Source organism: Macrobrachium rosenbergii, chromosome 13 (genome assembly GCF_040412425.1).
Source record: "Macrobrachium rosenbergii isolate ZJJX-2024 chromosome 13, ASM4041242v1, whole genome shotgun sequence".
In the NCBI taxonomy this organism is placed as follows: domain Eukaryota; kingdom Metazoa; phylum Arthropoda; class Malacostraca; order Decapoda; family Palaemonidae; genus Macrobrachium; species Macrobrachium rosenbergii.
The window spans coordinates 29,270,578-29,283,486 of NC_089753.1; the positions used below are offsets into that span (position 1 = coordinate 29,270,578).

General features: G+C 36.7%; 1 protein-coding gene across 1 annotated transcript in view; it reads right to left on the reverse strand.

Moving 5' to 3' along the window:
- LOC136845109 (mitogen-activated protein kinase kinase kinase 4-like) overlaps positions 1-12,613 on the reverse strand; it is a 52,048-nt gene extending 39,435 nt beyond the window's left edge. Inside the window, 6 exon segments of the mRNA XM_067114938.1 lie at positions 195-380; positions 1,939-2,129; positions 4,557-4,589; positions 5,225-5,337; positions 7,741-7,914; positions 12,351-12,613. Coding sequence (XP_066971039.1) covers positions 195-380; positions 1,939-2,129; positions 4,557-4,589; positions 5,225-5,337; positions 7,741-7,914; positions 12,351-12,511 — 858 coding nt within the window. The 5' untranslated portion in view covers positions 12,512-12,613.
- Between the last annotated feature and the right edge of the window lie 296 nt (positions 12,614-12,909).

The window sequence follows — 12,909 nt, forward strand, 5'->3', positions numbered from 1 at the left end:
AGACATTTATTTCTTTGTCTAAAAATGTTCTGGTTCTACTGTAAAATAATAAATGAGTACAACATGATTAAACACTAGTTGAAACAAAACCTTGTTTTGTCCAGTACAAAAATATTTACATCAAATCCCAAACAAAAAACATTATTAGATATCTGCATCATATTCCAAGTAAAGAAAAATTTAGAATAACTTACCTGCCTCTGATGGATAACTTCTTGCGTGCCACTTTTAACCATACTTTGTAACTGGTGGAAATAGCTAACACGATCCTGAGGAAGCTCAGCAGTTGAGATTTTACGACTAGACTGTGAAAGTTCATACCCATCATCTTCACTTAGTTTACGACATGATACACTCATATATCGGGACTTGGAATCAACCTGTTGGTGATAAAAGGGTAGTTGAAAATGTAATTCATGGAAAAATGGAAGAAAATCTTAGCATAACATCTGTATTCCGAGAAAAAGGACATGTAATGTCAGCATGGAAACTTCCAGAAGCCTTATCTGGTTACAGATCTGGATTTGTAGGGAGTGTCACTGTGGTGACATACGTTCGTTTGTTCTAATGGGAGTGGTCGATAAGGCAAGTGTGAGATCTTTTGTGAAATATGGGGCATTGCTGTTGTTGGAGCTGGTTATCATTGAACGTGAAAAGATAAGCTCTCTATTACCCATTGGAAAAGTAAGCTTAAGACAGTTGGCGAACATTCAATGCCTTGTCGTGTATTTTACAATTTCTTAATGCTTGTGGTTTTTCTTATTATTATTATTTGTCCATTTTCTTTATTTGGGTTTTAATTATGTTATGGGAAATATCCCGCCCTGTCTCATATTTAGACTAATATAAGAATGTTTCTTGATTGACATGTTAATGGGATAAACCACGCAAAGGTGTGCAAATAGCATGGACAATGGTCGGGGTGACTGTTTTAGACACCTGTCCTTATTGCGTCTGACTAATGGACTTTTGTGTTAGTAAGGGACACTTAGTATCAATGTGGGAGGAAGGATTTTGGTTTCTCTTTATCACTTACATTTTAGCGATGTTGTAGGTGGGAGTTTAATAACCTGTTATTAGCAAATTTTTTTAATTTAATCAATCTCATGTTGAGTTTACGAAATAGTCTATTTTTGTATCCCAAGTTTGATTAAACACACCCGTTTAGATACAGAATTGTATCTGAGCTTAAGGGAGAGAAAGAGACAGTTTACTTTGGTCAGCTATCAACCTGCGTGATTTTTGCCAGGTAAGTTGAAAACAAGGTTTTATGAATATGAATGTTCATTTCATATAACACATATGTTCTGTACACATGAACATACATTCAGTTCAGTATTCATTCTGCTGTTGACACGTCTGTACCAACATTCAATCGAAAGACCGTTGAGGGGGGGTTGATGTCGAAGGCACAAATGCTCATTTTACTAAATGTGCTTCTTATATAAAGTGGGTCTATCTAAATAAAATAAGTTTGTTGGTCTTATTTTCTACTGAACTGTTATACTGAATATTCTAAAGGTCCTATTGACAGTGTTTGTTCCAAGAGTACAAGCTAAGTAGACTGAAAGGTCAGGTTGTGGTTTTGAGGTAGACTAGTATGGGCTAATCACAGGACTATTCCTTTAACTGCAATTGCATTTTTCTGCATCCTCCTCTGGTCCTACTAGAAAATTTAAGAGAGAAGTGGATGTAATTATTTTTTCACATAGTAACTTCTCATTGGAGTTCCAAATCGCATGAAATAAACTAGCTTCCTAACTCAAGAGAATAAGAATTCAATGCCTATACTGTAATACTTTCTAAGTTATGAGAATAAGAATTCAATGCCTATACTGTAATACTTTCAAAGTTACACTGTCATCATAAGTGAATTCCTAGTCTGATATGTATGCATTAAGAGAAACGTATAAATCTGTAATTATTCCTAGAACCAACCTTGACAGCCGGTGAGAGTGGTGGCAGGCTTTCCGAGCGATCGTCCAACTCTCCTGAAACACCCAGCGTTGATAAAAGCTGGGTAATTGTACTAGGTTCGATTTGTTTCAATTTCCATTCCCTGTCCTGACTCCTTTGACGGTCTTTTGAACGCTTCTGCTCTTTGTACTGCTGGCGAGTTCTCTCTGGAGCTGAAAAATCGAAATCATATACTTTATAACAGTATCAAACCCAGCCTAGGCTACTGATGCAATAAAAAAATATCTACGTCTGTACAGATACAATGAAGATTAGCCATAAACTCTACGTAGTAAACACAAATGGTACTTGGTAGATGACTAACTAATAGCCCATAAGCTGAAAACGCGTTACTACACACAACTACTCCTGTTTCTGCCATTTTAAAGTCACCGTGTGCTATAAAAAGAAGTGTAATGCAATCCACATTTGAACATAATGTCGTGCTTTCTGAAATCCTCTCTTTGGTAATATCCTTCATACCTGATTTACAACTTGTCAGTAAAACAGTGAAACATTTGCCTGTATTAAGAGGGAACTGAGTACGTTTAAGTTAGTAAGGAATAATAATAAATGATAATCTAGTCACTGAGGTAGGGACATGAAGCTCAATTACAATAAACTTGACTATTTAATTAATCAGTTAATAAAATACAAGATATGCACACTGAATCAACCCCAATGCTCTGACAGGCTCAAGAAAATCTTATAGGCTATTTAACAAAGGAAAAAATAGTAATTCATAGCTTCTCTCAAGTTCCATATATTGTTTCTGAAACCAAGTCAAAGTTTGGTAAAAGAAAAATCTATTAATGTTCGATACTAATTATGTACAGACTAATTTATGCTGGAAAATAGGATCTGCTCTACAAACAATCACACCTCAACTAATCAGACTTCTGTACTTATCAGCTAAATTGTTATGATTAATCATTATTTTGCCAGCTTTCCAGACATGATGGTATTTTGAATAAATCTCTTAACTGAATGTCAAATGTAAAGTAAAGCTTAAGAAGTAAAGTAGAATTACTGTGTGCTTCCAATATACTGAAACTGTTCAAGTGTACGCTATACTATATGGTTTTTGTTACCTATCAAGATGCCATAACCCAATTGCACTTGACAAGTTGAAGGATTACTGTTTTACAATGTATAAAACTATTATGCAAAAACACCATTAATAAATGAACATACATTAAGAGCAAAAGATTTATAAAACTATGAAATTTATTGATATTTCATTGTCAGTTAAGGAATTACGACATGGTAACCCTAAATATTACCGAACAGGTAAATTATACAGAATTCTTGGCAAAACATGCAGACACCAAGGAAGATATACAATGAGAATAAAAAATTGTCATTACCTAAATGTCAAATTACAAGAAGAATGGTGTCTAAACCAACTCAGTGGAAAATGGATAACTTAACTGAAGAAAAGGAGTGATATTCCTCTAAAACTGAAATCTCACATGAAAGCAACATTGACAGAATAATGACTAACCATATGAGTGAAGCATAGGCTTCAGCGTTAGGAAAAGGTAACGTTCTCTTGCTTGTCAACTACCAATAGTACTGACCCACTGGAAAATTCATAAACTATGAATGGCCTACTTTTCCAACTGCAGCAGATATAAGCCATGTACAGTAATGTCTCGAACATTCGCGAGGTTAGGTTCCAGAACCCGTTCCGGAACAGGAGGAATCGCGATTGTTTGTACGAGTCACTAAAAATTCTAATAAATGCTTATTCTAGAGTTTAAACCCTAAATATGACCCAAATCATGCTCCAAAAGCACTTTGATTTCATTTAAAAGTTAGCTTAATACATTACCCTTAAAAAAAAAGAAATAAATGGATGTAAAAATAGAGTACAGTATAGCCTAATGGGAATTTGCTATGCTAGAGCGTTTACAGTACAGTATACTAATGTTACCCCTATACTAATTCATTGGCTGCTACTTTTCTTTTGCACTCTCAGTAAGGTAAAACCAAGTAATGAATGGGTCTGCGAACTTAATGACTGACGTTTTCTTTGTTACTGTCAGGAAGGTAAACTAGGTAAACTTCATATATCACATTAGTTACAGAAGGAAGGTACAATTCAATAGAATAAAGAAAACATATACGTATTGTACGTAGAGGGTACAGGTATTCAATCAATTTAAAATTAATTAAAGGTGTACGGAGAAATAATAAGTTGTAAAAACGTATGAGCGCTAAGCATGAGAGAGAGAGAGAGAGAAAGAGAGAGAGAGAAAAAAAATTAGTTAGGTTCCAACGTACATTTCGCAAATCCATGAATTCGTGAATCCAGAAACGCAAATGCAAGAGGTATGACTGTAATTTATTACTACGATATGTGTATACTGTGCACAAACACATACTTGGAACTTAATGTCCATACACTACCCTACATCCATAATTTCTAATAACAGCTTTACTTCCTTTGCTACAATGCATATCTTCCACTTCATAAAATAAAAAAATCTATTTAAACTAAGAACAACTAGCATCTTGTCAAAAGCTATGGGGAATATTATGAAGCTGAGTACTTCAAACAGACCGAATTTATCATATTTCAAAATTGTCTGACTTACAATTGCACATGCTAATAGATCCTCGTAACAGAACTGAAAGAAAATTGAAACTAATTTGAATAGCAAGCACTAGTAAACACAGGAAAACTCTGAGAAACAAGGATAAGTGCAGAGCTTTCAATACAAAACTAAGACTGGAAATGTGTAACAAAACAATCCTCAATGAGAAATGGATGTGCTCTACAGATACTATTAATTTGTGTAAAAACAGCAAAGAATTCTGATTTATCAGTTGTTGTTACTTCATGCAACACAGTTATTTAACTTAAACTTAATCAGTGAGGGGGATTAGCACAAACGATATTAACATGCTGATGAATGCAATCTAATAAAAAATTGTATAATGAAATTCGGTTACAGTCTACATAGTCTATAAAGGCACCATTATGCCAAAAGTAATGACATTAGCATTGCTATAACAATACAGAGGATTTCTTCCGAAAAATGTATTCAACAGCATCTTCTTACCCCTTTCTTAACAAAAGCCTCATCCTTTCTAGAAAACAAAATTTTACAATTACTTTCTCATCAAAACTTCACTAAAATCATTGCAAAAAGGTAACTGTAAAAAGCATTATCTATGAAAAAAAAGAATTATTCCATTCACAGAAAGTAAGACATAGGCCTTACGAGGGCAATGTTCAGAAAAAAAAAAAAAAGTTTCTTACATGATTCTCTGATGGTTTCCTCCGATAATCCTGGAAGGGAGAGAAATCTCTCAGAGGTGTTACGCCTTTTAAGAGTTGCTTTGATAGTCTTTGCCGCTTCCTTTGCTTGCAAACTGAAAGCAAATAGGAAATTAAAAAAATGGAGACTTTAGGGTACATCTTGCTCCACGAAATAAATCTAACAAAAAATTGCCATTACTTAAGTGCACACATCTTCTTGGATATGATTCAAAACTGCAGGATATTGCTGGATTTTGAATTTCTGGTTCATGGATGAGTACTGTATTAGTACACCTGTCCATTCAAAGTGACTGTGCCAAAAATTTTGGGAACAGAAGAGAGACTACTAAATAGTAAAACTCGGCAATCAAAAACAAAGGGGATGTAAATGGTTTTGTTCTCAAAAAGTTTTTCAGGTCACAGCTGACATTTCTGACACCATTTAACATATTTATGGCAAACCACAACTCACAGGATTCTGAAACTGCTAGTCAAAAAGAAGCACAGTATAGCATTACAGGTAATAGATACCAACAGCTGCAATAATTACAGTTAGAGCAAAATAAACAGTTTTGATAGAAAAGTTCCTGAGCTCAGTCATTTAGCTGAATCATTATCAGTTTTGCAAATGCAGTCAAGCTGTTGGGTTAAGAGGGTTACTAAGGGTTCTCCAAATGTACAAGAGCAAATGGCTGTTATGATGCATATATAATCATAATAAAAATATAGATAAAACAGACAATATTTAAACTTTACAAAATCTGCAGATATGAACATACTTCCAAGCACTTTGGGAAAGTGCTTCAATAATCATTAGTGTTGATCTTGGAATAATTCCATGTCTATAACGACATAGCTGGAACCAACCCCGTATTCGTGGGGGATGCGTGCCCACAGCATCCCCCCACGAATAGCTAAAATCCGCGAACACTTAAAACCCCTTTAAAAACACTTAGAACTGCCTATTTTGATAGTTCAAACACAAAAAAAATCTCTAAAAATGCTTATACCTGAGTATTTTAATAGTTTTATCATAAAAAGTGCATTTAGTCATGAAAATATGAAAATACAGTAACGAATGAATATTTCTCAATGAAAAATAACGCGAATGGGCAAATTTTCCGCGAATGATGTGGAAATAAGTTCCACAAAGAAATCCGCAAATAGGTGAGTCAGCGATTTATGAGACCACGAACACGGGGGGTTTACTGTACTGCTCGGACAAAACCTTTTTCTTGGGAAAATCCTCACTGAAATGTCTAAACCAGACTGACAGTGGTTACTTCAATCATGGCTAACACAATCTTCCATCAATTCCATTAGTCCTGATGTACTTCAGCATTTCTACTCTAGAAGATTTATGAAAACACTATTCATGGCTCACATTTGGCAGGCTTCAGAGACTTGAGAAGAGATGTTACTTGTGAGTCCCAAGGAGCTGTTACAGAGGCGTAACCTCATGAATGAGCCCCTTACCAAAAGATAAGTCTCAGGAACTACAATAAGCACATCCTAGTAACCCTGGTAATGGAAAACAGCACCAATCCCAAAGGACTGATGGAAATATGAAAGAATTCGCAACCCCAAAGCAAAAAATACAACTGGCACACCATAACGACCCTTCAGAGGCAACTGCTGGGTATGTGGCCCAGTCTAAGAACTGTCCCTGAGAAAATTCAGAAATATAAAACAATAAAAGGACCTGGATATCTTAAAAAACTATATCATGTAGTCTATTTCTCCATTACTGACACAAGTGGGAGCCAACTCACAACATACATTCCATACCTTACCCTAAAGGGATGGCACCAACATAATTTGTGTGGCACAAGAGTAGACTAAACCCATCATATTTATATTGGAGAGCAACATGGAGTGTTCTACCCCAGGAACTAGCCCACCCCTGGAATTCATGGGCCAGCTCCAAAGGATAGTTCCATCGTTGCGTTGTCGTCATGACATCATGTTAACACCATTCATGTCTAAGCATTTCCAGGTGGTTAACGATCCCACTATAGTTTCCACTACTGTATTAGCTTTAATATGGACTCCAGTTTCAGCTATGATACCTTTTCCTGTAAACAAGGACAGAAAATTTTTATGACAGTGGAAAACTCAACACTTTAATCTAAATGCATACTTTAAGACTCTTGGTTTTGAACATGGAGAACAAATTCCAAAATGTTCATGTGGCTGGCTCCCTCCAACTAGGCAGTCCTACATCAAAGGAGACCAACACTAAAGATGAAAAGAATAAAATAAAGAAAGTAAACTTCCAAAAGCAAAGCAAGTCTAGCTACTTACCCTACAGAACAATCATCTTCCAACAGAAACTCATGCCTGGCTATACCCAACTTCCAAACACTAGGCATATATAAACTAAGAGGTCTGTCAGCTGTTTAGATATTTCTCCCTTAAGGGAAAAAAGTCATGAAAGAAGTAACCGTCAGTGTTGCTAAAGTAATTAAGGATATAAGTATGAATTGGAAACAAAAATGTCTGCAAGTATTACTTACCAGTATGCATCTCTCTCTTTCTGTCGTCGTAATCTGTATGTGCGAGGAGGAGTTCTGCCCAGTTCACTGAAATCTTTCATATAACGTGCAAGTTCCTCCTCTTCCTGTGAGAAGGAGTCCAGACTTTCAAACGTTTCTGTTTCTGTTTCAGCCACTTCATCACTGCCACCACTCCTGGAGAGAAACGTGTGAAACATTCAAGTTACAGTACTTCCACTACATTCAACTAAAGTGCTTTACAGATCTACTGGGAATTTAAGTTACACTCTGTTGCCTGCTATCACAAGCATAGTGAATACCTAGACAATTTTCCTGCACAGTACACTATAAAGGAAGATTCCCTAAAGCTTCGATGAACTAATCTTTCGTATAACCAGGGTCTTGTTGATAAAAAACCTCTTTTTAATGAAAACTATGGTATTGTGTCTTGAGGTGAGAATGTAATCTTATCACCAATTTAAATCTCTCTAATCAGTTCATAAAAGATAGCAGATTTCCCTGGCAATTTTCCTCCCAGTCTTATCCCAAACTCTTTACTCAGCAACATGTCCATTTCAAGTAAATGTTTTCTTTGCTGATAGAATCTCCATTTTCATGATAATAATGTCGGCCTCAACATCCACATCCAGGTTTATAATGCTTTTTGAGAATTTGAAAAACATAACTAAACAGCTTGTTCTTGGTTTCTCCTTATCTAACATTATAAGCACGGTAACAAAACCTGACAGAATTATCTACTAAAAACATGAGGATTATGATATAAATGCATTAGTCTGCAACATTCAACCTGGTGAAAGTTCTCCCTTACTGAATGTCAGCCCACAATACTCATATAAAGGTTTCATAATAATGTATTCAGTAGATATTAAATATATAGTCCTGAAACACAAAATTTATCTACAAATAACAAAAATGGAAATTTTTATCGTAGAATATGCATTAATAAAGTCTGAGAAACAGAAAAAATGAAAAAAAATTCTGGTTCCTGAGAAAGTACCTGATTTCAAACCCTCCAAACCAAAGGTATGATTGGTAGAATAAATTATCACAAAATAACAAGGAAATTCTATCCGAAAATCTGTTATACAATGAAAATATTAATTAGTAAGAGGTTTGTGGTACTTTTCATGTTATTCTTTCAGAAAAACACTTATTCCTATACCAGTACCTTACATGTTCTGCAACATAGCCCATAATGATTTATGGACAGCAGGATTACAGTATATCCACAGCAATTGAATCTTCTAATAAAGAAATTCTACAGCATTTCATTTTAATCCAACCTCAAAATTTCATGAACCATCACAGTGTCACTAATCGCATTCAAAACCCATAAGTGTGTTAGGAACAGATAAATATGCAATTTTTTCACAGGTTACCTAGATACAGCACAGCCTAGGGTAGCCTGGTCACTATTCCTCTAGCTGCGTTTGAAATATATGTGCATCCTCCTTGGATGTACTCTAAGTGGGAATGGTTAAGGGGGTTACTGTATACAGTATGTGGTGAATGGTACAGTCTAGGTAAAATTGAATCCAGTAGATGATCAGAATATTTAAAAACTTTATAAAGCATACACAATGAGCTAACTGAATAACAGTGTCTGAGATTTATACTATGAGTATGAACACAAAATCTTACAGAAATTAAGTTCTGGCCTAATAATTTCAAATGCAAGTCAGCTGCTAAAGACCAAACTGTGGAAAAACATTCAAAATATAGTGAAAGAAAATACCAATACATACAGTATTCTGTGCAACTGAAATGCATATACACTATTTAGTGCTTCTCAAAAGTGAATTTGCAGCCTACAGTGACACCTAGAATGACTTCCAGAAAACTTTCTGAGAGGGAAGCTCATCCACCATTCACAATTCAAGGACAAATGTAAATAAAAAATAAAAATATTAAAAGATTCGGGTCTGTGGGTGTGTTGGAAAGGTGTTAATGCGTAAATTACCATGTTTTTCTCTATTTTTTAACAGTACAGTAATGATATCTACCTAGAAAAACTTTTGAAAAAGTACTTTAAAGGCTAAAACTATCATTCTTTGGCTTTAAATTACCAAACTTTAGCTATCAGAATTAAAATAGGGGAGCTTTCAGTGCACAGCCCAACTGCTTGCTGAGGAAAAAGGGGGCTGGGGGTTTAAGGCCTATAAATACTTATCCAACCAATCACCTTACACCATTAACTCTTCATTGAGGAAAATTCTTCATACTTTAGACCAAACGGAGTGTTAGGAGCGAGCAAAACATTGGGGGATTCATACACCGAGTTACTTATATCTCTTTCTGTTTTTGTTTTTTATAATCGGCTTTTCTTTTTCTTACTTTTATTTCTAGTTCCTTATTCATAATTATTACCTCCTGTACACTAACGTGTTCCCGCTAGGTGACGTTTACCCTATAAACGTTACCGTACGACATTACAATTGAGGAAAGGCCTTGAAGAATGGGGCTGCACCCTACAGGAACTTTGAGGAAAAATGGGGCTTCAGGAGGGATTGAGAAACTTTGAGGAAAAAGAGGGTTTCAGGAGGAATTGAGAATTTTTTTCTCAGCATCGGAGGGGTTGCGGGATTCATATACGATTTTCACAGGTTAGCCCTACGTCTTTCCAACTATTACAACCGTCTGCTTTGTTGGAATCCATAACACGTACGTCAACTATAACAGTTTCTATTGGGCTACTTTAACTTTGTTCTTTTAATTAATTTAGCTTTTTTTCAAAGGGGGGGTTTCACCCCACCAGCCAGATAATGCGGCCTACTAAATTAGGTTAGGTTAGGTAGGCTATGTTACTATAATAACCTATAATTTATGTTTTCTGCAATGGGGGGTCCAGGGAGGGGCCAAGTACCCCCGGCCAGGTAATGTGGCCTGCTAGGTTAGGTTAGTATAATATCCTTATTTTACGATTTCTATAAACCCCACATTCAATTAATGCGGCCTACTAGGTTAGGTTATTATGATACCCTTTACAAAGCCTTTTCTTTAGCTGCTGTAACGTTTGGTGTGAGTTACAACATTCTGACTCTTCAGGTGCTACTGCGCTACCACGCGTTATCACTTGAAAAGGTTCTAACGTTCGTTGAAAATTTCCTATTTTCCTACGAATTTTCTTATACAAACCCCCTTCACTCCTTTTCTCAGTGATGTCATTTCCCCCCGCCCAACCCCTTCTGTCAACCTGCCACAAGCTGATTTTCCGTACAAAGGCTGAGTCCTTGCCTCCTTGCTCTCCTCAAATCCTATAACTCGCCATATTTTGCTGTTACTTGTGAGAACTGTTGCTTCCATTACGGGGAATTTACTGTATATTATTATGGCAATTACGACAGGGTAATTCAGCTGTGTCAAGATCACGGCCTGTTAAAAAATAGTGTTTTTGCCCCCAGTCGGTAGTGATACATTTCCAAGACCCCAACACCAGGTTTCACCCTTTTTTGAAGAAGGAGGCTGATTTGTATCCTCCAGTATTCTAAGGTGTATAAATCTTTTTGTGCTTTACATTTTTCGAGTAGTGAATGGTGTATTTTTGCAAGTTTATTTTATCAGTGCGGAACTACTGCGGACTGATTGGTGCCTTGGAAATTGGTTTTCCCCATACTTTAGGGCTGTTGGTAAAGATGACATTTTATTTTTTGCCGGCCTGTTATTCTCTAAGCCACTGCTTGTTGCTTAGTAGAGTTTCCTACCTTCCTAATGTATTCCTACCTAACCCCACCCTGTTTCGTTGCTTCCCACAACGGCTGGCTCCCTGGTGTTTTACACGTCTGAAGAACGCTTCCATAACGTAAACATGCCCGCTTCATTTGTGCGTGTTCTCCCCCGCCAAACCCTGAATTCTCAAAGTCTCCCTTTACTGTTAGGTAGAGATAAGAGGTGAATAACAGTTGACCGACAACAAACAACTGCATTTCCTGCATCAGCAGCCCTAAAAGTATAGGAAAAATTGGGAAAAACCAATTTCCAAGGTAACAACAGGTGCGGAGTTAATACTCAGAAATACCATAATTTCAAGTCAATGGTCCTTTGGTGGGCTTGTTCCACATGAATAGGGTTTGTCTTCTGGATAATAATAATAATAATAATAATAATAATAGTAATAATAATAATAAAGAACGAAACAGTAAACGACAGGTGTCAGGCTAAATATGTCTGGCGGTACTGTACTGCTTTTTCATATCTTGCCACACCCTGTCAGTCTCGAAGTTTTTGATGGACTAAAGCTCTTGTTAGGGCATTATTTAGAGAGAGAGAGAGAGAGAGAGAGAGAGAGAGAGAGAGAGAGAGAGAGAGAGAGAGCCATTCCAGCAGTGTGGGGTAATTGCCACACCCTATCAGTCTCGAAGTTTTTGATGGATACGGCTATTGTTGAGAGAGAGGAGAGAGAGAGAGAGAGAGAGAGAGAGAGAGAGAGAAGCCATTCCAACAGTGTTGGCTCGCTACAAGTTTATTAATGACAGTTCGGATATGGACTTATTCACCACCCAACCTTAGTAATGTCGCACCAGCATCGTCGAAGTAGCTATGTGGGACATCAAATGCAACATGCACCCATGCCATCATGACACTGGCGACCAACATACCCTCCTCATACTCACCTCCGCCTGCGGTCATGTTTGCTTTCTTCTTCCGAATCCGAGTCTGACAATTCGAGATATTCTGGCAGCTCTATGCCAAGCCTTCCCTTCCAGTCATCCCCATCACCTTTAGACATGATGGTCTGCACTATCACATCACAATAAGAAAGAGTTGCGAACATCAACACCACATCATCGTAGCTGTAGACGAATCGCCAGTTTTCACATCGACGACGACACTCCACTACGGATATCCTATAGTAAACAAACCTGATCTCAGCTGACAGATGTTGATGTGGCCTTGACGAAATCGGCTATGGTACGACACATTTTTTTCACCGGTCTTTACTGTATAATAACTCTCGTATTTCTTTCTAATGTTTAATAATATATTAATAATAATACTCGGTCAACTTCTTCCCCCTTTCATCGTCGTTTTTTCGACTGCAATACCAAAACGTGGGTCCGTTTTTCGTAAATTTGCAGGAATTTGTAAAATGCCGCGTATGCTCGAATGACACTTGCTTCGGTTTTAATCAATTCTTTTTTTTACATCTTTCAAGTACACTCCATCACGTAA